We start from the raw sequence: 24,066 nt of genomic DNA, 5'->3' as shown, positions 1-24,066 counted from the left end.
GACCCGGGAGGTGAAGGCAGGGGCGGGGAACAAGGGGCAGGTGCATAGGTGACAGCGCGCTCTCGGGGTGACCGCACGCGAGGAGGCTGAACCCGTTCCAGCTTCCGACCCGGGTCACAGGGCTCAGGAGTCTGACTTGCCGGTGCGGGCGCTGGCCCACGTCCCCACCCCGGTCCTGCAGTCCCGGGGGATCATTCCGACAGCCCCAGTCAGAGGAGGTGTGTCTGGAGGGAACCTTCCCGGAGGCCGCCCAGCGTCTGGAGACTCCTGCAGCCAGTTGCGATATTGAGTTGCTTCTGTCCTTTGCAGCAGAAAAAAAACCGGGCATCGCCGCAGCCGGTCCAGCTGCCTCCGCAGCCTCCCGGAGCATCGGCCCAGCCCACGCATGCGCGGCGCCCACAGACGCCAGGGACTACAACTCTCGCGGTGCCCCGCGCGCGCCTGCACCCCCGCTCCCACCGCGCCGCTCGCCTCCCGGAAGTGGGGCTCCGGGGGGGCGTCTCCGACCTTTGCGCCGGGGCGGGCCGGCAGGTTCGGGGGAGGCTGCGTGAGCTGGGAAGCCGATGCGGGCGGGCGGCGCTGGAGATGGCTTCGGCTGGAGGCGGCGACTGCGAGGGCGCCGCGCACGAGGCCGACCGTCCTCACCAGCGGCCCTTCTTGATCGGGGTGAGCGGCGGTACCGCGAGCGGCAAGGTAAGGGGCTGGGCGGCGCGGCGGGGCCTGAGTGTCACGCTGGCCCCCTGGGACTCCGGCCTCCGTCCAGAGACAGACCCCAGCCCCTGGCTGCCGAGGTGCCCCCTCCCGGGCGTGGGCTGCGGCCACGGCTGGCCAAGCTTAGGCCGGGGTGCAGGCGGGGAGCGGGGAGCGGGGCGCTGGACCTCGGGGGCCCCCCCGCAAGCCTCCCGCGGGCCTGGCCTCTCGTGGCCTCCAGGTCCGCGCTGCCCCTGCCAGTGCCCCGAGGCCTTCCCGCCAAGCGCAGCCCCACCCGTCACTGGCTGGGCTGTCACTGGCCGGCCCGTTGGAGCTCGTGGGTCAGGGTGAGCGTCTCCAGGCGGGGATCCTGTTTGTGTGTTCCCAGTCAACTGTGTGCGAGAAGATCATGGAGCTGCTGGGACAGAATGAAGTAGACCACCGGCAGCGGAAGTTGGTCATCCTGAGTCAAGACAGGTTCTATAAGGTCCTGACCACGGAACAGAAGGCCAAGGCCTTGAAGGGACAGTACAATTTCGACCATCCAGGTAGAGACCCTGAGGGTGGGGAGGGAGTGGGGAAGGAGGGCAGACCACGGAGACTGGGTCCAGGGTTGGACCTGGACAGCAGGAGACCTAAGCGGTTCCGTGAAATCACGCAGATAACCCGCGGTGGAGCGTCTTTCCCGCGCTCTCTGGGCCCTGGGTGGCCCTGCCGGAGCTCCAGGCTCCCCTGGAGCCAGTCAGGGAGTCTGCGCCTCAGAAGGGCCTTCAGAACCGCTTCTCTTCCACGACTATGGTCACGGAGAACGCCATGCGTCTTCCCACGTTAAGGGTGCTCTGCACAGACCGCATCCACTGTGGCCTTTCATTCCGCCACCTGCCCTGGGGCAGAGTCCTCGAGAGGCCAGCAGTGGAAGCAGTGGGTAAACAAGAACCAGAGGCCTTGAAGCTCTGTTTCCTGGTCAGCTCGGGGGCCGGGGGAACAGGTGGAGATGGGGTGGATGAGGAGGAACAGCCAGGCTGCCCCTCCCTGCTGCTACTAGAAGATTCCACCCAGTGGCTGGCTCCCATGTTCATTCCTTTCCAGGGGGCACATGGGAAGAAGGTCTGAGAAGCGTCAGTCTGTGTTATTTCCCAGAAATAGAAAGAAGCAGACGCCTAGCCCACCTCCCTCCCAGGGCTGGCTGATTCCTGGGTGGTGGCACTGCCCAAGGGCAGCGAGGACAGGTCCACCCTGTGGTTTGCAGAGGGCCCTGCAAATGTAAACTGTAGGGGGCAGCTCCCAGTCCAGCTGTTCCTTAGGGTCACTGGTAGCAGCAGCACCCAGCTGTGCTGACCCCAAGGCAGAGCGAGTCCCCTGCGGTCCCCAGCACCAGGACACAGGCTTGTCTTGCCTTTTGTTCCATCCCTGCAGGTGCTTTTGATAACGATTTGATGCACAGGACTCTGAAAAACATTGTGGAGGGCAAAACGGTCGAGGTCCCAATCTATGATTTTGTGACCCACTCAAGGTGAGCAGGTGGTTCCTGGGAGGAGAGGGCTGTGCGCTGGGGGCTGGTGAGGACACCCCCCCGCCACCACGATCTGTCCCCAGCACGGAGTCCACAGCCGCGGACTGAAGCTGACGGCAGGGCCCCTTCCTGGTCTCACCCTGCAGGTTGGCGGAGACCACGGTGGTCTTCCCCGCAGATGTGGTCCTGTTCGAGGGCATCCTGGTCTTCTACAGCCAGGAGATCCGGGACATGTTCCACCTGCGACTCTTTGTGGACACTGACCCTGATGTCAGGCTGTCGCGAAGAGGTAAGGCGGACGCGGGCCTCTCTGCCCCTGGCCGGCCCGGCCACGGGTCCCGGGGGTCTGAAGGCCCCACCCTGCTCCTGTCGCCACAGTTCTCCGGGACGTGCGCCGTGGCCGGGAGCTGGAGCAGATCCTGATGCAGTACACTACCTTCGTCAAGCCGGCCTTCGAGGAGTTCTGCCTGCCGGTACCGCCTTCCGCTTGCTTGGGGACCTCCTTTCTCCCTCTTCAGAAGGACCCCCGGTGCCCCGTTCTGTGAGAGCCAAGCCACGGATGGACGTGGTCTGCTGTATAAATGGAGAAGTTAGCTTCTTGTACCCACGTTCCCGAGGAGCCGTTCTCAGCTGTGAATGTGTCCTCTGTTCTCCCCATCACCCCTTCCCCACTGCCTCCTCCTCGCCGGCCGGCCCCTCCCCACAGGCTTCACCCCTGGCACCGGCACCACCTCCCTCCTGGCCTGTCTGCGTTTCTCCAGGGCGCTGCTTCTCCCCTGACCCACGCTGTGCATTTCCTCCCCCCCCCCTTAGAACGGTGGCCTCCACAGGGGCAGGGATTTTTGTCTGTTGGCTGCCAAAGTGGTGTCTGGCACACAGTAGGTGCTCAGAAACTTCATCCGTGCCGTGTGTTTCTCTGGGCTGCCTTTGGCTGGCACTGGAAGGCTGGCCGGCCTATAGAGGAGGAATTCACTGCTTGTGGCCATCTGTCTTCCTCCATCTCACAGTCTTCACTGTCACTAGATAGGACTTGCATAAGGATTTAAAAGGGAATTGAACAATATTTTGCTTCTTAAAGGGAAAAATGAGGCACAAAGGAATTAGAGCCAGGATTCCTGCTTTAGATAAACAGGACGAAGGAGTTCTGTTTCTGCTATTTCAAGAAAACATTTTTTATTTTACATTCATGTTCTCTAAAGTTTCTGGAAAGTGATCAGAAAAGTAAATTGACTGTTTTGCAGTCTCTCTTATTTACAGAAAGACATTTGGCAAAGGAGGTCGTTTACGGTAAAACTCCAGACTCCAGATGTGACTGGGTGCCCCTGGGTGGAATCAGGACCACTCTGGGCCGGACCCTCCGTCTCTCCCTCCCCTTTATCTGTAGCCACACAGCGAGTTGACGAGCTAGCCGTGTACCCCGCGTCCCCGAAGGGAAGACCTTTCTCAGCTCTTTGCTGGGCTCCACCCCTCCTGCCCCCCGCAGCCCACTGTCCACAGCCCCACGGGAGGCAGCCCTGGCCCTCTCGCGCTCACGTCTCCCGTGGGTCTCCATCGCCTGCAGACACAGCTGCCCCAGGACTTGGTCCCGCCCGCCCCTGTGGCTACTCTGTGTGACAGGCCTCCTTGGCCCGCGTCCACACGCTGGCAACACGGAGCGGTCTGCAGGTCTGTCTCTGGGCCCAGACCGTTTCCTCCCTTGCCTCCCTCCGCTGCTTCAGATTCGGCGCCCTCAGCAGCATGTGGTTGGGGCCCCTCCTCGGTGGTGCCACAGGGTGCCCAACAGGGAGTGAGTTCCTCGGCGTGGGAGCAGATGAGGGGCGGGGAAGGAAGGGGAGCAGGTCCTCGCGTGCAGCGCAGCCCTGCTCTCACAGGGTCAAGAACCCTGTGTGTAGTGGGAGGGTGCCCCGCTTCACTCGGCCCAGAGAACCAGGTGGTCAGCACAGAGAACTGGCTCCTATAGCAGTGCTCATGAGAGACAAGCATCTCAGAGACGCTGGGAGACAAGTGCTGTTAGAGCTTGTCTCAGCTCACCTTCCCTCACTTCTGGGGTCACCGTCTCTCACCTGGTTGACAGATACCCTGAATCCCTGCCCCCACATCTGCCATGATGGGCCCGGGCTTGCTTCCCTGCATCTAGCCCCAAGCAAGCTGAAACCATCTGGGGGACAGATCCTTACGAGACTTTCCTTTTCTTGCCTTGCAGACGAAGAAGTACGCTGATGTGATAATCCCTCGAGGGGTTGACAATATGGGTAAGGACCAGGCCTGCCGGCTGCCCCCACTCCTCCCAGGACCATGAAGCAGGCACTACCCATCCTGTCGTGGTTACTGAGACACCCCCAGCGCGTGAGGCCTGTCTGTGTACATCTGTGGCACAGGTTTCAAATGTACTTGGAAAAACAGTTAACACATTGTACACGTTAAACTGACACAATGCATTATGTCAATTATATCTCCGGGAAGCTGGTGGGAAAAAAATATATATATATGGAAAACTGACAGGGAGTCACTCATTAGCAGAAGGTATCTTAACCAGAGTTAGTTAACAGAAACCCTCGCCGACCGAGCCAGGTAGGTTTTATTGTGCTCAGGCCCCAGCGTGCACTTGTCTGTCTGCTGAGACTCAGCGCCACACAGATGCTTCAGGGAGGAAAAACTGTGTGCTTCACCAGTAACGCCAGGTTGGCGCTGGGTGGGCATCCCTCCCGGCGTGTCGCGATGGAGAGTGGGGGCAGCTGACCCAGCTCTGTCTGTCTCTGCTGCAGTGGCCATCAACCTTATCGTGCAGCACATCCAAGACATCCTCAATGGCGACATCTGCAAGTGGCATCGCGGAGGGTCCAACGGGCGCAGCTACAAGAGGACGTTTCCTGAGCCGGGAGACCACCCCGCAGTGCTGACCTCTGGCAAACGGTCGCACCTGGAGTCCAGCAGCAGGCCGCACTGAGGAGTGGGGTGCTCGGCTCCCGCGGGTCCAGAGATGCCCCCCTGCCCCTAAACACACAACCGTGGCCGGGGTGGTGCTGGAGTCCAGGCGTCACTCGCTAATTCAGGAAACCTGGACGAGTTATTCAGACTGGGTCTGACAGGATGTCTGCAGGCAGCCCTGACCTTTCCACCTGCTTCCTCACATCACAGAGGCTTAAAGGTCTCTTTAGTTACTGAGAAACGCCACAGAACCTGTGGTGAGCGAGTCACATATTTGGGGAACGTTGAAGAAATAGCCCGGACGCTGTGATTTTGACGGTGAACCCACAGCAAGAGAGACTAGTGTGATCTGGTTCACACACGTGTAACTGAAAAGTGTGAAGAGGTAACTCTCTTCCTTTTTATGTGTTATACAACCACATGTTTTCTGTTTTAGTCCGTCTCCTGACACCATGCTCGCTGTGACCTAGTAACCCAACATCATGACCCACCAGCAGGGTTGTGCTCCTGGTACACACTGACCTGGTACACGAGGGGCCGTAGACAGGCTTCCTTCCTTCCGGCCTGTGCTCGGAAGGCAGAGCCAGGAGGGAGCCCTGGGGAGCAAGCTTTCCCTTAACCAGCACCAAGCACAGGCGGGGCCCCCGCTTGCCCAGCCCGAGTCCGCCTGCTTGGGGGTCTGCCTTCTGGCGGGCACAGCGTCCTCACGCAGGCCTACTCAGGGCCCCTGAGCCCAGGCTGCTGTCTGGACAGGTCTTTCCTGGTGTCGCCCTCGGCCAGGTCAAGGGCACGTCACCTCCAGTCAAGGCGTGTGTGGACCAGAGAGGCGTGAGCAGATGCCGCGGCCCAAAGGTGGCCGGTCTCCTGTGCTCACGCAGCGTCCGCGCCTCACAAGCAGTCATGGTCTTGTCCTCGTTTGTCCTCCCTCCCACGTGGCTGTTTCTGTAAAAGCCACCAGCTGTCGAGTTCTAACTGTGGTTACACAGAGACATCAGTTGAGCTCAGCTGAGCACGGTGGCTGGTTTCTGATGACTGTGAAAGTTTTGTCAAACTTACTGTGCCCTTTCGGAGAGAGATCCAATAAATAATACCAAATATGAATGCCACTTTGTCCCTTTTTAATTACATTAAGAAAAGGCAAATTCAGGACGAGGAAATGTACGGGTGACACAAACCCTGGCGGTTAAGAGGCTAGTCGCTCACACACCTCTCGGCAGGCTCTCCGGGCAGCGGTTAAAGAGTCAGCGATGGCGAGGAGGAACGGCCAGCCTTGCACAACCTCCTCAGGCCGGCGTTGCAATAGCTCGTGTGCCCCTGAGCCGTGAGGGTGGCTCCCCGCGGCCTCACGGGGTCAGCAGGTCAGCGGGCCAGTCAGCCAAAGCCCACCACCAGCCTCTGACAGCAAGTCTGGTTCGCCCCGAGCCGGCCCCTCCCTGCCTCCATCTAGGCCGACAGGAGCCCCACGCCGGCCGCTCCACACTCAGCTAGTTCATGGGGCTCCTAGGAGTCAGCAGACATGGAGGGCGTTGATCTTTATGGTCCGGGGGAAAACAGACTTTGCTCAAAACGAGGTGCTCGTCAGAGGACTGTTTCAACAGCGAAACCAGAACAGAATCCCTGCCGAGCCTGAGTCTCTACCAAGCTCAGAGCCACTCTGCGTTGTCAGAAGTAAACATGCTCATAAAAGACGGTTCTACTTTGTCCTGACCCGGCCCTGCCGTCTGTCACTGTGTCCGCATCCTACTAGTATTTCCGGATCAGGATATCCCAGCTGTCTTTCCAGCGAAGGGCCTTGAGTTCGCTGGGTGAGAGTGACCTGTCCCCGTAGGTTAGCGGGCGCAGCGTGTTGGACACATGACAGGCAGAGGCAAACCATGCCACGACCAGCGCGCCGAAGAGGCTCCTCTGGAGCTGGGACCTGCCGGCCCAGGGCAGAGCACGGGCGTGGGGAGGCCGGCCCCTCCCCACCACGATGTCCTCTGGGCATCCGTCGCCCATGTGGTCACCTACCCCGGCCTTTCCTTCCTCCGGCCACCCCCTGCCTGACCATCAGCCCTCACCACGTCCTGCCCGATGTGCTAAGCCCCACCCTCCTCACTCGCTCTGCTTCCAGAATTCCACAGCTTCTGCTCCATCTAAGGTTGGATGCCGGGGTATTGCCCCCGAACCCCCCGTGAGCACAGTGCAGCCCTCCTGACGTACTACAAGGCTCCTGGGGACCAAAGAGGGAGGGCTCCCCCTCTGCCCTGGCCTCCCGAACTCGCTCCGGTTTACAAAGCTTCCTGGTTTATCTCTGCCATGCACCACGCAGTCCGGCCACGAACCACCGGCTGCTCCGGGTCACGCCCCATGTTTCCCTCTCCTTCTCTTTGCTCCTGGCGCTCTCCGGGCCCAAAGGGCCTTCCCCATCTCCCGTGCACATCAGCCACCTTCCTCTCCCGGCAGCCTTCGTTAGCTTCATCCTCTGAACCCCTGCAGAGCCTTGCTTGTGATCCTAACCCCATCTGCATCACACTGGAATCGCCATTCAAGACGCCCCTGGACCCGTACCCCCAGGGGGGCGTGGCTGCCAAGGCCCCATACCTGCACAGGTGGTCGCTGATGTGCTCCAAGACCACAGGAAGCAGCAGGATCTGGAAGGTGAGCGCGGGCAGGTAGTGGTAGAGGAACAGCGTCTTCTCCATCATGAAGAAGGGCACGTAGTTCACGGCCCAGCCCCCGGCGCACAGAGCACCGGCCAGCGCCCAGCGCAGCCAGCAATCTGAGGGAAAAGGTCATCTCGAGCCGGCGCTGCTGACGGTCCAGCTGGGAAGCTCCCAGCGGTCCAGCACAAGGTACACGCGAGCTCCAGCTGATTTCTCTGTGTCCCCTCCCGGCCTTCCCACATTTCTGGAGGAAGGACAGACTGTGTCCTAAGAACCTCCTGTAACTTCCTGCTGGTACTACCGTCCCCTTCCTGAGAAAGCCAGCTTCCTGGGGGCCAGGCCCAGCTTATTCCCGACTGCCCGCTGGCCTTGGCTCACCCGGAGATTCCGAGCTGGGTCTCACTACTCAGGGAGCAGTGGAGGGGCTGGACCCGTGCACCCGCCCAGGAGAGCCGGGAGTCGGTGGAGAGAATGACCAGCTCGGAGCTGAGCCCAGAGAAGGCGCCTCCCTGCCCCTGACGGCCTTCGGGGCCCGGCCCTGCCCTGGGTGTTTGCTCCTTTCCTGTTTCAGGATGGTCTGAATGGGGTCTCTGTCCTTGCAAACCACCACCCTTGACTAAGAGCCCGCTGGCGCCTCTGTCCCATCAGCCACTTCCAGGGTGTCAGGCAATTCCTGCCCGACACCTGCACGTCCCCGGAGAAGCCTTGAAGGCGATGCGGGGACTGGACTGCAACATTCTGTCTCTGGGGAAGAGACAGAAGTTCCCTCGAGGCAGAAACAAAGAGGTGGCCTCAAGGCCCTGCTTGCTGGTGCGGCCGGGCTGACACCCGAAGCACAAGGAGCTCCCGTCAGAACCAGAAGGAGGGGGCGTGAGACACGTGTGGGCAGCTGCACGGACCCTCAGGGAGGTCGCAGACTCTTCTTCGGCGTCTGAACAGGTACCAGATGAAGAGCAGGGCATACACCAGGGTGGCGAGGCTGGCCGAGGCCCAGATCACGATGTTTCCGAGCAGGTGGATCTGTGCCTGCGGGCGCACAGAGAGACCCTGTCACCTCAGCCAAGACGCCACAGCCCAGAGCAGACACGGGCACCCACCACACCCTCCGCCCTCGCTGCCGGGACGGACGTGCGAAGGTTCTCAGCTCCGTAAGCTGAAACTGAGAACCAGGAGTAGACGGGATTCTGTTCTGACAACAGAGCTGCTCCCAGGGGGCTGATGCAGAGCTGCAGGGCGCTAAGGACCCGCTCATCTCAGACCCCGCTTCTCAGCGAGCCGTGGCCCCCCACTTCCGGGGGGGAGGAAAAGGGTGAGCATCTTGAGCACATACCCCCCCCCCCCCCAGCGGGTAATTACTGGGCACCCGCTACGCGCTGCGTTTGCTCTCCCAGGTGAAGAGAGGCGATGTACAGGGAAACAGAGCACTGACTGGCCCAGATGCCATGTGCCACGCGGGAAATCAAGCAGGGCTGTTTTGAAAACCACATCTGCCAGAGAAGGGGAGCCATGCGCTCCCACCGCAGCCACCAAGCCTGGTTTCCCTCGGCCTGTGGACAAGCTAGGACCCGACTCCTTGGCACCTCAGGGGAGCTCTGGCCTCGAGCTGCCAAAGCACTAAAAACAAGTCCCAGGCTTTTGTTAGGGAAGCGCAGGAAGGCTGGGACTTGGTCGGATGCAACAGCTGCTCTTAACATCACAGAACTCTCAGGCGCAAGACAGCTCTGCCGCACAGACGCTCTGCTCACACTGGTCCTGGGGTGCAGCCAGTAGGCGATGCTGGTGTCTAGCATGACCCAGTCCAGCGGCGTGGAGCTGTATTTGTGTTCGGAATCGTCGCTTCTCACTGTCAGCAACCGCCACTGCGGAAAGCAGAGGCCGCTGGGAGTCACACGGACAGCCAGCCGCCTTCATCGCTCAGGGGTCTGCCAGGGGGCAAGGTAAACCGCTGTCCCTCTCACGTGGGCGTCCGACCTCAAGTTCCTCTAGATCATGCCGCAGAGGCAGCGCAACGGGCTGACGAGCCCAGGAGGCGCCTACCCCCGGGCTCCAGTCGCCCCGTCTGTTTAAGGGATGGGACTGGGCACTAAGGGTGCTTTCTCTGGGGCTGCACCGTGTTGACCGTGGCCCGTCCTGCCCGGACCTGCGTGCAGTGTCACTCTGCTGCACAGTCTCCTTGGCTCCTGACTGTTCCTGCCGGCAAAGCCACAAGGCAGGACAGCCAGGAGGCAGGGGACCGACAGTGCCAGGCATGTACTTAGAGTGGACAGAGGGAAATGCTCCCTCCCTGCCGAGTCAGGTCCCAGTTTAAAGGCTGACACTGGGCAGGCGGGAGTTCTACAGACTGCAGTGCCTTCCCTGGCGAGGAGCCAGCACCCAGTGGGCAAGGTCGCCCACCCCCCCGCCCGCCTGTCACCTGCAGCTCCGAGAATCTGGCCATGAAGCTGAGGTTTCTGCTGACGTCCGTCTGCGTAGGGGAGTGGAGCTCCAGTTCCCTCTCCTTCTGCTCCTGGCCTGGCAGACACACCGGAACCCACAAGATACAAGCACAACCAGGTAAGGGAGCTCCCAGTGGCAGCTGCAGCTGCTTTTCAAACAACCCGCCAGGACCCAGTCAGAGCGCGCCACTCCACGCGGCTTCCCCACAGCACACGGCCCACCCACCCGCTCAGCATCCTTCGAGTCAGAAAGCTCGGCTCGCCCTGCCTTCCAGGGACACCCGCCCCCACCCCGCGTCCTATCACCGCTCCAGCTACAGGGGGAGGGCGAGGGTCTGCAGCGGAGCACGGAGCGCACGCGGCCCCTCCCACGCGGCCGGGGCTCACTCCTGCCGTAGCGGTGTTCCTCCACGCTCCACACCGTGCTCCCGTGGTAGCCCCGGGACAGCTGCTCCCCGACCACCTCCAGCTGCCGAAAGCCCCAGTCCGGGAGGGGCGCCCCGCTCAGCTGGCGAAGAGAAGTGGGGAGGGTGTGAGGGAGGGCCCGGCTCAGCCTGGCCCCGGGGCACCCCACCCCGGTCACTTGGCCAGCAGCTGACAAGGGCGGCCGGCTCTCCTCTGGGGAGCGTCACAGTAGGGTTTGGTTCTGAGCAGTCACAGAGGGCCCTCACCACTCCCGCAACACGTCATTCTGTCCCACCTGGCAGGACCGTGGGAGGCGGCATCAACTGACCTTGAGGATGGCTGAGGTGTTCACGTGCACAAACCGGACCTCTGACAAGATGGTCTTCCAGACGTCCGTGTCCGACTCTCTGTTCACGATGTCCTGTAAAAGCAGGTCTGGTCCGTTATTTCACTCTTTTTCAAATTTCCTTAAGTGTAAAACCGAAGACCAGTCACCACAGTGAGACTGACATGGTCTGATACGAGGGGACAGTCCCCCAAGGGGAGCTGACGGCTGATCCCAGACGGTGCCATCAACTTTATTGCTGACGCCTGTGCAAGGTGCTGGAGGGGGGTGGTCAGGGGGAAGGGGACACTGCCCTCCTCCAGAGACTGCACAGGGCAGCCTTTTCAGTGGGGACTTAAAGACGGATGCTCACCCTTGAGCTTCTGCAACGCCTGATGGTGCACAAAGATGGCGCAAAGGAAGGTCAGAGACTGTCCCTGAAAAGATGCCCTTACGGGGCACTCCTGACGCTGGGTAATAGAAAACTAACGTCTGAAGAGCTTGGCGCTGCCATATTTAACTTACTGGAGCCTGGCGATGACCCCGGGAAGTCATGTAGCTACTGACAAGAAAGAACCCGAGGGGCTAAGTGAGGACGGGACGAGGAGGCCAGGCCGGGCCTCACCCTCCGGTCAGCCGTCCTCTCTGCCTGTTCCCAGAGCTTCAGTTCCTGGAAACAGGGGCGTGTGGGGCTCGAAGTGCCACCAGAGGGGCTGAGGAGCAGGAAAGGATCGGCAATGGGCCTTCGCAGCAAGGGGAGTGGGCGGGGCCTCCAGGAGAATCCCGGTGGTGAGGGGCTGGTGCAAGGACTCACATCAGAGGAGCACTGCGGGAGGGGACAGAGGCACAGGCACCCGCGTGCGGCACAGAGCGTCAGCACAGAGACAGAGGCGGCCTCCCCGGCCCCTGGTTTCGCAGAGGGCCAGCAGCGCCTGGCCTCACACCATCGAGAACCCGGCGGGGGGCCGGTGCTACAGGCGTGCAGCCCGTGGGGGCTGAGGGGGAGCCCGGCTCCCCGGGAGGTTAGCCCAGTGCAGCCACTGCACCGCCGCTGCGCTTCTCATGCGTGTCCCTGACTTCAGACGGTCCGATGGCCCAGTGACAGAACCTTCCTCCTGCCACTTTGCCCAGGGCACTGCCTGACCACAGGCCCAGGGCCTAGGAGGGCAGTGCCAGGAATCAACCCCCAGATGGCCCTGCCTGTCCCCAGGGAAACCCTTCTTAATCCCTGGTGAGGGTTGACAAAAGAGGCACTGGTTTGGAGGCCAAACAGTGGGAGGGACCTTCTGCCAGCAGTGCCACGTGAGCCCCATACGGAGTGCCCACCCGTCCATCGTACCATAAGCTCCTTCCTCTGATAGAAAAAAACTACCCAGTTCCCCCTTTCCGTAGAACAGGCAGTCACTTGTCCTAAGGGGCGGCTTGGAACGGGCTGCTGCCAGCGCGCACGGTCGCTGGGGTTAGACTCACCAGCCTCCAGAGGTTCTGGGCGGGCATGGAGACATTGTAGTCGATGTAGCAGGACACCTCCTGGGAGTGAGGGCTCAGGGGGGCCGCGACGTCGTGCCTGGAAAACCAAACAGCGCTGCCGAGGGGCTTCCCGAGCTCCTCTGAAAGGCGCCCACTGTGCTTTTACGGGAAAAAAAATGCTTTTCAGGAAACAAAGCAGCTCAGCCTTCAAGCACCACGGTTGCCACTCCAAGGATGCAGCACGTAGGAGCTGGGCGATAAATCAAACACGAGAGGGCAGAGATTCTGCAATCGTGACATCTCTGGGGGAATCTGGCAGACATCCATCCAAACCGTGGGGCCTGTCATCCCCCTTTCAGAGGACGGGCTGAGCCCGGGAGCTCACCCGGCCAGCCGGCAGCAGCCTGAGGTCAGTTCCCGGAAATGGCTGGGGCGCCATGACTACTATTGGAGGACAACACGCCCAGAAACCCCGGCTCCCCTCGCCCACGCACTCGGAAACCGCGCTTAACCAGACTCTACGCGAGGTCCCGCAGAGGAGCTGGGGACCCTGAAGCGAGCAGGAAGTCAGTCATGAGCGCAGGCCCTGTGAGTGCTACGAATGACACCCAACCAGGGCAGGCACAGCACACAGCAACGCTTTTGCTGCGGGGACATCTCAGCTGACACCTGAATGAAGTGAGCGAGTGGGCCACAGGGTGGGGTGTGTGTGGGGGGATCTGAGTTGAAGAACATTCCAGGCAGACAGAGCAACTGAAGGCCCCAGGGGGCCAGCAACTTTGTCCCAGCATCGCAGGACAAAGGGAACGGGGCCTGGGCGGGGCTGGGCCTGCAGAGAGAAGGAAGCAACCTTCGTGGATTTCCCGACACAGCGACTACAGGGGTGGGAGAAGAGGATCAGGACTGAGCAGCCGGCTCCTTCCCCGGGAATCAGAAGGGGAGGCAGAGAGCCCAGGCATCCAGCGGGGAGGCCGGGGCTGGGGCGCGAGTGTGGGGTCACTGAGACCCACGAGATGGCCCGAGAGGCCGGGTGGAAGGAGAGCAGAGGCGGCCCGGGCCCGTCAATATGCCGAGGCTGCCCAGAGGTCAAGCCAGGGAGGGTTCCTGACTCCATCTCCCAGCTGAGATCCTTCCTGAACTCACTTCTCCTTCCCGCGGGTCCCCAATCTGCAAGGACGCCCACACTTCATTCCAGGCAGGACTCTCCTCGTCACCCCGGCCCGTCACCCCGGCCCCCCCTGCAGGACAGGTGGGAGGCTGCTGTCCCACTCAGATCACTAAGGCTCTCCCCCTACCCTGCGACCACCACTAGGGGTCCCCTGCCCCCCGACATCGAGGGCAGAGCCAGGCCAGAGGCAGTGGCGCACAGCAGCGGTCACGCTCTGCTCTGAACAGAGGAGGGGACTCACGTGTTGAGGAGGCGGGTGGTCATCCCGTGCACCAGCTGCACGATGTCGCCGTGCCGCACGGGCCTCGGGGGGTTGTTCACCACCAGCTGGTGCCTGGAAGAAAGTGTAGCTGCGCTCACGGGCGGCAGGGGCCCCAGTCCTCGCTCGCGCAACGTGGAATCGCACAGCCGCCCTGTCACCGTGTTCCTTGTATGAGGTGAACGCGTGTGAAAACGCAGCGCGTATGTTTTATTTAACTCTCTTCTGAGACCTCAGGTCACTTTCCAAGCTTCCTGGCGTGGCCCCACTAGTAGCCACCTTCACACTGACCGCAACTGCGCCATACCTGCTACGAATGCCCGCACCTGCCCCGAAATCCTTCTAACAGACTGTGGCTCCACGTTCGCTTGGTGAAAGTGGCAAGGGCCTATCAGACCCTGCCCCACGGCTGGGAGCTGAGCATCTGGCGGAGCCAGACGGACGTGGCCACCACCCTCAAGTTACTGCACTGAGTGGGAACCAGGGAGCAAACGTGTGGGCAGCCGGACAGCGGACACGCGGAAGCCAACGGGATGCTGACAGCGGGGAAGGTGGGGGAGCCTGGGAGGCGGCCAGGCAGCGTCCCAGAGGAGCTGACTTTCAGGTGCTGAGTAAGAGGCCCTGGTGGGACCCTTCCAGGCTGCGGGGACAGCGGTGCAGAGCCTGTGGCAGAAGCCTGCCTCCCTGCAGAAATGAGGGACAGGGTGAGCGCTGCGAGGGGAGTGGGGCTGGAGCCGGAGGGCGCGGCCCTGCAGACCAGTTGGGGACTGGATCCGTTCTAAGGGCCGTGGAGCTCGGAGCTCAGGGAGGGGTTTGAGCAGGAGCCTGACCTGACACCTGGGGGGGCTGTGGGTATCGGGGAGGTAGGCGTGGAAACAGACCAATGGGGGAGACGGACACCCTGACGGCAGAACCAACAGGACTGGCTGGGACTGGAGGTGGGGATGATGGCAGGAAGGCGGGCGTCTGCAGGGCGGCGGGGAGTGGGGGCAGACCACGGGGTGGGGAGAGTCGGGACACCCCTGGCAACAGCCGGAGGAGATGCTGGGCCCCTAAGTCCTGGACCGCGGGCTGCCCGGCACAGAGCCGGTCCCAAGGCTTCGCGGACGGAGCATGGACAGAGAGGAGGCCGGGACCAAGGCGAGGTGTCCCCGGACCTGTACTCACCTCCCGGGGTCCTTTACAATCCACCAGTTGTTGACATCCTTGAAGGGGTAGCAGGTCACCTGCTGCTGGTGGGAGCTGCCGCGGCCATTCTCGTATCTGCGAGAAGAGGGTACATCTGCGGGTGGGGCACCAAGGGGCCCGCGGCCTCCCCCTACCCCCCACCAAGGTCCCTACAGACACCACCCAGCGAGCTGTCCAGATCCACTCACGTCCCAGCGGGGCTGAAGACGTGAGCCCAGGCAGTGCCAGTCCCTCTAGTGGTTTTACACGCAGAAATAACTAGTCTCGTCGATAACCGGGACCTGAGGGCTCAGTTTCTTTTTTGTCTCGCAAACTTACTCACAGAAAATGAGAGTTGGTAAGAGCAAAAATGTGAAAAAACAAAACATGTTATAACCTTCGAATTAAAAACGTCACTTTCCTTACATCACGGGGTAGGTGCTCTGGTGGGAATGAAGCCAGCAGGGCACGGGTTGGCCAAAGGCGTTCTTCAGAGTGACCTGGGAACCGTAGGCCACCTCCAGGGGCTGGCCTTGTGTGATCCGCGCCAGTCCCCCCTGAGACAGGAGCAAAGGGGTGGCCGGTGAGAGGGAGAGAGAAAGCGAGAGCGTGACACCTCCGCCAGCCCCTCCGCCAGACAGCCGGGGTGTATTCCGGGTGGGGGCAGTTATCACTGTATCTCACAATTAGCTACGGCTGCATGTGATATAATCCTGACATGTTACGCTGTATGACCACCGACCGGAGGCTGCCCTGGGCCAGGCGCTCACCTAGCCCCTCCCCGCTCGTCCTTGTGGCTTGCAGGATCTCTGCTCTCCCGCTACGGGTTGAACCCGGGCCCCAGCAGTGAAAGCGCAGAGTCCTAACCACTGGACTACCAGGGAATCCCCCCCATTAGTCTGTATTTACTTCTTACAGGCATCCCGTGATAAGAGCAATTATGTCCGTCTAACTCTGGGATTTGGGTGAGTGAAGAAATTTCCCCAGACACACAGAGCTGGCTGTCAGCAGAGCCGGCCCTTACGAGCAGGTCTGTCCGACTTCAGAGTCTACCTTGCTGACACCACAATTGGAGCATTTTATTATTTTCGCAAAGTTACTTGAGTGAATGCCAGAGTCGCGTTTGTCCTGTGCAGCCTGGCACCTGCCCAGCAGGTCACACTGCAGAGAGCGGACCCCTCGTTCCCTCCTACACCTTCAGCACGTTCAGAATTCGTGTAGTAGTGAAGCGATGCCTCACTTCTCGTTTTGGTTTTTCCTCTAAGGCCCACTTGCGGTGTTTCGTAAGAAAACTCTGAGTCTAGTGTGGCCTTCTTTCTAGGATGGCTGGGGTGTCACTTTTACCTCCAAGCTGGCCTGGAAAGCACTGGACATGATTTGGTCGTGGGGCCCGGAGCGGCAGAGCAGCAGCAGGTGGACATAGAAGAACAGCAGGTACACGAGGACGGGGATGACCAACAGGGCCACCGCTCGGGCGAGCAGGTGACAGAGCACACGGACCTGCCAGAGATGGAGGGGACGTCACCCCTGCTTTGGGGAAGGCGGGCCCAGGTCTGTCCCCCTCCGAGGCCTGTCATCAGGAGCTCCCTGCCCCCCGACCCCCCAGGGCCAGCCCCGCCCTGCCCAGGACGTCAGCACCTACGTTTGACAGCGTCTGGTCTCCTATCAGGTGCCAGGCGTGGACAGCGGCAACCCCAAGCACCAGTAAGTATGTGAACACACCCACATATTTGATGCTGAAGGGACACAACAGAGAGAAAGTTAAGACGAGACAAGCACGGGGGACATGGCTGCTGCCCCAGCCCCGTGAAGCAAACTCACCCGACTGCACAGGCGCAGGCCACACCCGTCAGTACCAACCAAAACCACCAGCTCGGAGAGAAGGGCCTGGAGCAAAGCACAGAAGCCGAGCTGGGAGATCAGAATGTCTCCCAAAGGCCAGAGAAGGTGCCCTCCTCAGAGATCTCGGGGTCAGCTGGCTGCACCAAGCTCCGGGTACAAGGAAATGACTCCTCGTCTCCCCAGAGAGCAGCCAGTCCTGACAGAATTTTCCTTTTTGGCCAGAACATCTTTCCAGTTAGTTTGAGTTATAGAAAGATGAGGATTATTTGTAAAGTCAGCCAAGAGCCAGTCGAGGTGCCTGGGGCGGCTCCCGTGCGTGGAAAGGCATCAGACCTGCTCAGGTCGACCAACCCCCCCCGGACTCCTCTTTCTTAGTAACTAGAAGAGCACGTCCCATTTTCCGTACCCGTGTTTCTGGGAGTTGGAGAACTTCAGGTAAGACAGCACGGCCAACAGGTTGAAAAATATCAACGCTGATTCCAAAAGCATCAGCCTCGACTGAGTGATCAGAGCGTTCTCTGTCGGGGAAACGGCACGCGCGTCAGGTGCTGGGCAGTGAGGGCAAATGTCCACAAGAAAGCGCCCTTGCCAAACGTCCCAGAGCGTGAGGGTGGCAAGTTAGGGCTCGGGGTGGCTGGAAGGGGACACGCCCCGGAGCCACGAAGGCCACTTCTGAGGTGTGAATCAAGCCTCCCGAGACCTGGGGGACTCTGGGGAAGTCACTGCCCTCCCCGAGCCTTCGTTTTCCTCTTCTGAGAAAAGAAATACAGATTCTGCAGGCCGCCTGGACGTTCTAACACTCTGTGGGCACAGGGGCCCAGTTAGGGTCGTCACTCAGCAGACATGAATTCTTTTTATTTTCATCTGACTTAATGTCATTTGTTCATAGACCTGGGCCAAGAGATCCCTTCTGAGGAATACCCACAAATTCCTGAGTCCATCTCCACTGGTCAAGGCCTGGGAGGTGGGAGTACGGGGTAGCTTCTCGTTCAAGGACAGACTTGGTTGCAGGGGGAGGTGCTCATGGAGGGCGCGCGTAGGAGTATCGTTTGGGGCAGCCCCGCTACACACGGCTGCACCTCCATGACGTCACAGTCTGCACACACAGCTCCACAATCCCCCGGCCTGGGAGTGGGGTGACTCCCAGAGTCCAATCTGGACACACTGGATGTGCGTCCTTCCGTCCTGCGAGCAGACACTGCAGGGGTCACGTCTACTAAACCCTGAGCCCTCCGGGGCCGCACAGACATAAACAAGGGCTGGCGCTGGGATCTTCCCTGCGCCCCACCAGGCCTTACCGATCAGAATCAGAAGAGCGGCCCCCACGGCAGCACAGTGAGAGAAGCCGAGCTCCCACACGATCTGGTAGGCCATGGGCACCGACAGGGCCCCTGCGAGGGCCGGCAGCAGGCGCAGGGACCACACGGGCACGTTGGTGCTGTATTCTGGAAGAGCAACCACAGCGGGGCTGAGAGCACTGCGCACACACCACCTCCCTACACTGCAGTGTCTTTTCACACAGACTACCAGGCTCACAGACTACAACGCAAGGCTGGGGGCCCCATCAGGGATGGAGTGTGCAGGCCACGGGCAGGGGCCTTGAAAGAAGCTCCGAGTGGCCAAGGGCCAGTTCTCAGGAAGTACGGGAGTGATGCCGAGGACTCTGAAATGAGTTAATCCTTATTTATAAGTTTACCCCATCTATTTCCAAAAACACTGTGGCAACACATAACACTTATACGTACAAAAGATAACGGCAATCAGATGCCACATACGGCGAGCATGCTATGCGTACCAAAAACCAGGGATGAAATACTTACTGTAACTAAACACTAAGGAATTTACCGGACTTTTTGAAAATCTTTCACTTGTACCCAAACATTTATCATACCTTGGATTCAGATGAATAAACCATAGCTGTTAATCCCTATGAAAGCTACGACCTCTCCAATCTAATATATGCAAGTTAATAAGGGAAACGAAAATATTTTACCTGCTCCAATTCTGTTCCACAAAAAGTTACCATCAAATCCTCCTAAATAACCTAAAACAGAAGATTAATCAGTAACCATCCTGTTCACCAAATATTTCTGAAGCACCAAACTGCGGCAGTCAATAAGGGAACAAAAATAAAGAAGACACCGCTTCTGCCCTGAAGAAATTTCACCTGTAAGTGTTAAAGGGCCACCTCTCTTACTAATGAATCCTACCTCCCAAGGCCAGCAGCATGTGGCCAAACGGTGGTCCACTGCCATCGAAAAAGAAGATCCGCTTCATGTAAAAAGAGATGTACTGCCCATAATATACTTCATCAAAACTGCAAAGCAAACCCATGTTATAGTCAACTGGAAACCTTAACCGTACACAAAAGGCATGAGGATAAATGCACACCTGTGTCTCCAAAGGACTTTGGAGAGTGACCAGCAAAGGTCAGACTTTTGCCCCAACTATGAAGACACCTGTGCAGCATCACACATCCATAAGGACAGGAAGGGAAACGCCCCACGGAAGTTGGGCATTCAGGAGGCTTTCCTGACACAGGTTCTATTTCTCTCCCTACGTTTGGGTTTAGGGTGTACTGTGAGCCAGTCTCCAAAAGGCCTCCTGAACGCAAAGCTAGTCTGCCTGTCCACCAGCGTGCCTGCAGCTAAGAGTCGGAATCAGACCTGGTGACCCGACAGAACAGGTGTAAAAGGGAGGCATGCAGGCGCCAGCCGCAGCAAACCTCTTTCAATCAGGGACTTTCACTGACATTAAGGAACTGCCGGCAACTTGTTAGGTGTGATGATGCCACCGCGGTCACGTGATTTTTAAGAATCCTGATCTTTTAGAGATAGATACTGAATTGTTTACAAATGAAACACAGTGTTTATGATGTGCTTCAAAAAAACCCACTGCAGGGAAGGGGTTGGCTATGAGCTGGTAACTGTTGAAGCTGGGTGATGAATATACCAGTCTCTGTATGTTTGTATCTGTTTGACATTTGCCATAATAAAAAGTTAAGTGAAAAGGAACACATGTATTAATCAGATAATGAACAGCCCTTTAATAATAACAGCAATCATTTCCCATTACAACAAAGAACACACGCTAGTATCAGTGAGGACTCACTTCCAAATTCCTCAATCTTCAGCCCTCCACTCTCCAGACTGTCAAAGGTCACCCAAGGCTACTGCACCTACTACTGACCTACGGGGCAAGACCAAACAGGTGGCCTCTGCAGGGGCTGTCCTGGGGACAAGCTGGTCTCTCCTCTAACTGCCAAAGACACCCATCACCAGGAAGCCCGGAATTTTACTCTCCCATTTACGCTGTTCAAAAAGGCACTTCCTGTCACCAATGCACTGAACAAATTACAGTTCCTTCCGATGCACCCAAAATGGAGTTGCCTGGCTTACACCACGGCCCTTGGATAGGCAAGCTGCCATAGTCGGCTCAGCAACCCCACCGCGGTCAGAGCCACGACATTCAAGTTGATGTCAGCTGTCACCACCACAGGGCGCTGCAAAAATCCCAACATCTTGTAGGAAAGCGAGCCGGGGAGGATGCCCTGGAAAAGCAGGGAAGAGTTGTCATCAGAACACAGGTGGCCCCCTGAAGGCTCGAAACACGCTGTGACAAGACCCTGCTTTCACGAGCGGTCAACCGAGGTGGGAATCTGAGGACTCAATATTCACTCACTCCACCAACACCTGCTGGGCACTTCCGGTCAATGAGACGGCCTCCTGGCCCCTCCCCACCTAGGCAGTGTGGCCAGCTTACAGCGCGGTGACCTCCACCCCCTGAGGCTCAGAGCCTCCACCTCTGCGCCAAGATCCTCCCCTCCCCTCCCCTCCCGTCGCGGGCCAGCACCGTCCCCTGGGTGCCCCCTTTCTCACCCCGAGGGCGCATCTGCACTGGGCAACCCCGTTTCCTCCCCCGAGGCTCCACTTTTCTTAAGGCTGCATCTGCCTTGGGTACCGCCTTTCCCGCATCAAAGCTGCATCTGGCCTTCGGCGGTCCCCTTCTATCCTCAAGGCTACATCTACCCTGGAGGCCCGCTTCTCTCCCTGCAGCTACATCTGCCCTGAGCACCCCCTTCTCTCCAGAGACTCTGTCTGCCCTGGGAGGCCCCCACTCCTCTTCCCGGCACTCCCCTTTCTCTCCCGCAGGCCGCTATCTTTCCCGAAGGTTTCACCTGCGCCTCGGACGCCCCCTTCCCCCGGCACACCTGCCCCGGCCCCACCCCCGGGCCAGGCAAGACCTGCCGCCCCCCGCCACAGTTCCCCACAGACCGCGCACGCGCGTTCCGCACTGACTCTCCCGCTTCCGCCTGGGCTCTGGTCCAAAGCGCCCCAAACGTACTCGCGTTTCTTCCAGTCCCCTCAGAGCCGCTCCCCGCGCCGGGCCACGCCTCGGACGCCTGAGGGCCGCGGGCTGGGGCGCGGACCGCCGGGGACGAGGCCGCTCGGCACTCTTCGCCGCCCACTAGCCCGCTCGACGCTCGATTCGCCGCGCCTGCGGGGCCCGCCGGGGGTGAAGCGCGCGTGCGCACTGGGCGAGAGCGGCGCGCTTGCGCACTGGGCGAGCCCAGACCCGGACTCGAAGGGTGTGCAGCGGACCATCTGCAGTCTGTGATTCACGGCTGGGCAACCCAGGGTTCCTGGGCACACTAGACACACGTCTGTCTTTTTAAGACGACACAGTGGGACCGTATGGGCATTTCGCTCAGTGTGGCGCGGACGCGCGCGCAGGTGGAGGCGGGCAGGGTCCACCCCCTGCCCCGGCGGTGCCCCCCACCCTCCGGCCCGCGCGGCCCAGCCGAGCCTGCTCTGCAGCGGGACACGGCCCCAAGTCAAGGGAGTGACCCGGACCGTTAACCGGCACGAAGGCAACTCTGCTGCCCAGCCCCGCCCCTTCTTCCTCCCCTCGTCTATATGGGAGTTAATACTCCTGGACAGAAGGGTACTGCAGGTTTAATAACTGGAATTATGGTTCTTTCCTGTTTTCCCATGTCCGTCACCCAGCATTAGCGCAGTGCAGGTGACTCTGACTTACCCGGGTTGTGGGGGGAGAGGGAGCGCGGGCTCACCTGCGCCTGCGGCCGGAGGGCGTCCTGGGCCCGGGCTCTCAGCCTGTGGTCTTTGATACGAAAGCAGGGGCCGTCTGGTCTCGAGGATCCAGAGCTTCCATCCTGCGGGCCCTCGGGCTCCTTCGCGGTCAGGCCCCTGGAGGTCTGTGGACCGCCGGTCCCCAGGAGCAGGGAATCCAGGGGGTGGGTGTGGCCCTGAGAGCTGCAGGCCACGCCCTACCCGGGTCCCCTGCTTCCACAGTGGAGAGGCTCAGAAGGAATCAGCCGGCGGGGTTTCCTTTTGGAAAGTGTTAAATTTACTCGGGCATAATTTATAAGTTTCCTACATTCTTACCTGGGACCAGGCACCGCGCTGGATGCTGCCCATGACCTCTGTGCATCCACACTACCCCACGACGTAGCTACTGTTTACAACCCACGTTTTACAATTATGGAAATTGTGACTCTGAATGAAGTGTCCTTCCCAAGGTCACACAGCACACAGTGGATTGCAGAACCGAGAACTACCACTTGAACCCAAATCCAAGCTCTCCATCCTTCACTGCCCACGCCTGGCTTGCTCTTCTTTCCAAGCCAAGCCCAAGTGCAGCAAAAGAAAAGGGACATTAGAAGTGGCAACAAAACACGACAAATCAAATGCTTAACCTCTGACCCACCCACTTCTCATGGGGAGTTGGGGCGCGTGGGGTGAGGAAGGGCAGGGGGCAGGCAGTGCTAACGCCCACCCACTGGGACGATGCACCTTAACCTCGGGTTTCACCCCCTCCTCGCCCTCACATTGCAGTAGGGCACTTCAGCCCAGTCACTCCTATCTTCCACGTAAAAGGAAAACTCTTCCATCTCTAAGTCTCCAGTCAAATGACAGAGTCGAGGGACACACAACCCGACAAAGCATGTTCAGTTTCAGTGGGTTTTGTTTTTTTTTTTTTTACTTTTTTTTTTTATTTAAATACGGAGAATTCTTTCGTATGGAAAGAGCTAGTACAATCACATATTTGAAAGGAGAAACCATAGGTACTGAACCGGAGGGAAGGGGGAAGGGTGAGTGTGCCACCATGGCCTGCTGAATCCACGGTTCCATTTCCCATCCAAGGTAAAAGCTCCCCCAAACAACGTAGAAACAAGCTGCACGCTACACCTTTAGCCATCGTCTGCCCTTTCAAATATCTGGTCTACGTGAAAAGACAGAGAGAGGAAAGGCCAAAATGAGAACAAAAGGAAACAAAACACAACCCTCTCAGGAACAACAACAAAAAAACCCCAAACCCTTATTACTATGCAAGGCATGAGGTCAATAGCTTGCGAGTACAGTAACCCCTTTACACAATGGAAGAAAGTCATCCACAGAGAGCCTTAACGGGAAGTTCCACTCCGAGGTTTTGTAGCATGCTGAAGACGGGGCCCCGGGGACACTGTACCATCTCGGAGACCACCTAACTGAGATGGAGAAATGGTGAACGGGAGGTTGTAATATCACTAGTCAAATATGCGCTGGTGGTCCCGGTGGAGGGCACGGCTGGGGGACAGAGTGTCTGACCCCAGCACTGAGCCATTCCTGTCCGGGTGATCTGCTCGTCTTAGGTCCAGTTCACTTTTCAAGCAGGAAGAGCCGGCCTTCTGGAAGTCTGCCATTTCCCAGTCATCACAGAGCAGTACAAAGTACAAACAAGTACCCTAGTGTCCTCGGTTGCCGAGGGCCATTTCCAACAGACCTTCTAACCCAGGCTAGCTCTGCAGGAAGGGAAATGGGACAAATGCAGATTCGAGAGGCAACATGCAGCTACTTGGCGGAGGGGAACCACACAGCAGGGAGGGGGCTGCAGCAGTTGGCCACACACTGCCTGGGCAGGCCAGTTCTGGGCGTGGCCGTGCCCTCGTGTGCACCCTTGGCCTCCTCGGCCCTTGACCATCAGTCACCAACCTCATCGACCATCCAGAAAGCAGGTCCAGAAGACAGGAGGGCGAGGGCAGAGCCGGAGAGAACTGATGCCCGTTATTTAATGACAAGATGCCCCAATACCCCCTGGCAGTGGCTGGAATGACCGTGGCTTTGGAACTGGACCAACCAGTTTTTCTGAATGTTCAATAGTCGTACTTTAGTTTTCCCCCTGAAGGAACCCAGAGCCAAAAGCGTATGAATCCCATGTT

The 24,066-nt window shown here is 59.3% G+C and overlaps 2 protein-coding genes across 12 annotated transcripts; one reads left to right on the top strand and one right to left on the bottom strand.

Moving 5' to 3' along the window:
* Positions 1-464: 464 nt before the first annotated feature.
* Positions 465-6,232, top strand: UCK1 (uridine-cytidine kinase 1). 6 transcript variants are annotated; one of them, XM_089913918.1, is made up of 8 exons: positions 485-693; positions 1,079-1,238; positions 2,107-2,203; positions 2,350-2,492; positions 2,582-2,676; positions 3,765-3,868; positions 4,407-4,455; positions 4,969-5,083. In XM_089913918.1, the coding sequence occupies exons 1-7, from the start codon at positions 586-588 to the stop codon at positions 4,426-4,428; spliced, it is 729 nt and encodes a 242-aa protein (XP_089770044.1). In that variant the 5' UTR covers positions 485-585; the 3' UTR covers positions 4,429-4,455; positions 4,969-5,083. The 6 variants fall into 6 exon arrangements, 5 of the variants coding, with proteins under 5 accessions (XP_089770042.1, XP_089770041.1, XP_089770044.1 ...); XR_016393671.1 differs by having other exon boundaries at positions 471-693; positions 3,765-4,455; positions 4,969-5,042; XM_089913917.1 differs by lacking the exon at positions 3,765-3,868 and having other exon boundaries at positions 490-666; positions 4,969-6,232.
* On the bottom strand, positions 6,229-21,331 carry POMT1 (protein O-mannosyltransferase 1). Of its 6 annotated transcripts, none has more exons than XM_022578409.2 (20): positions 21,192-21,329; positions 20,246-20,397; positions 19,058-19,164; positions 18,841-18,891; positions 18,146-18,292; positions 17,254-17,365; positions 16,827-16,892; positions 16,648-16,741; positions 16,350-16,505; positions 15,432-15,562; positions 15,006-15,101; positions 13,821-13,913; positions 12,412-12,508; positions 10,945-11,037; positions 10,599-10,719; positions 10,190-10,287; positions 9,522-9,635; positions 8,676-8,802; positions 7,715-7,892; positions 6,229-7,049 (listed from the first exon to the last, which is right to left on the bottom strand). In XM_022578409.2, the coding sequence occupies exons 2-20, from the start codon at positions 20,365-20,367 to the stop codon at positions 6,875-6,877; spliced, it is 2,178 nt and encodes a 725-aa protein (XP_022434117.1). In that variant the 5' UTR covers positions 20,368-20,397; positions 21,192-21,329; the 3' UTR covers positions 6,229-6,874. The 6 variants fall into 6 exon arrangements, with proteins under 6 accessions (XP_022434117.1, XP_030617437.1, XP_022434114.1 ...); XM_030761577.2 differs by lacking the exon at positions 21,192-21,329 and adding an exon at positions 21,025-21,042; XM_022578406.3 differs by having other exon boundaries at positions 6,934-7,892; positions 21,192-21,331.
* Between the last annotated feature and the right edge of the window lie 2,735 nt (positions 21,332-24,066).

The sequence above is a fragment of the Delphinapterus leucas genome, chromosome 6 (assembly GCF_059928025.1).
Source record: "Delphinapterus leucas isolate spDelLeu-1000000601 "Yukka" chromosome 6, BTC_Dleu_Yukka2, whole genome shotgun sequence".
Lineage (NCBI taxonomy): Eukaryota > Metazoa > Chordata > Mammalia > Artiodactyla > Monodontidae > Delphinapterus > Delphinapterus leucas.
This window is presented reverse-complemented; position numbering and strand designations above follow the sequence as displayed.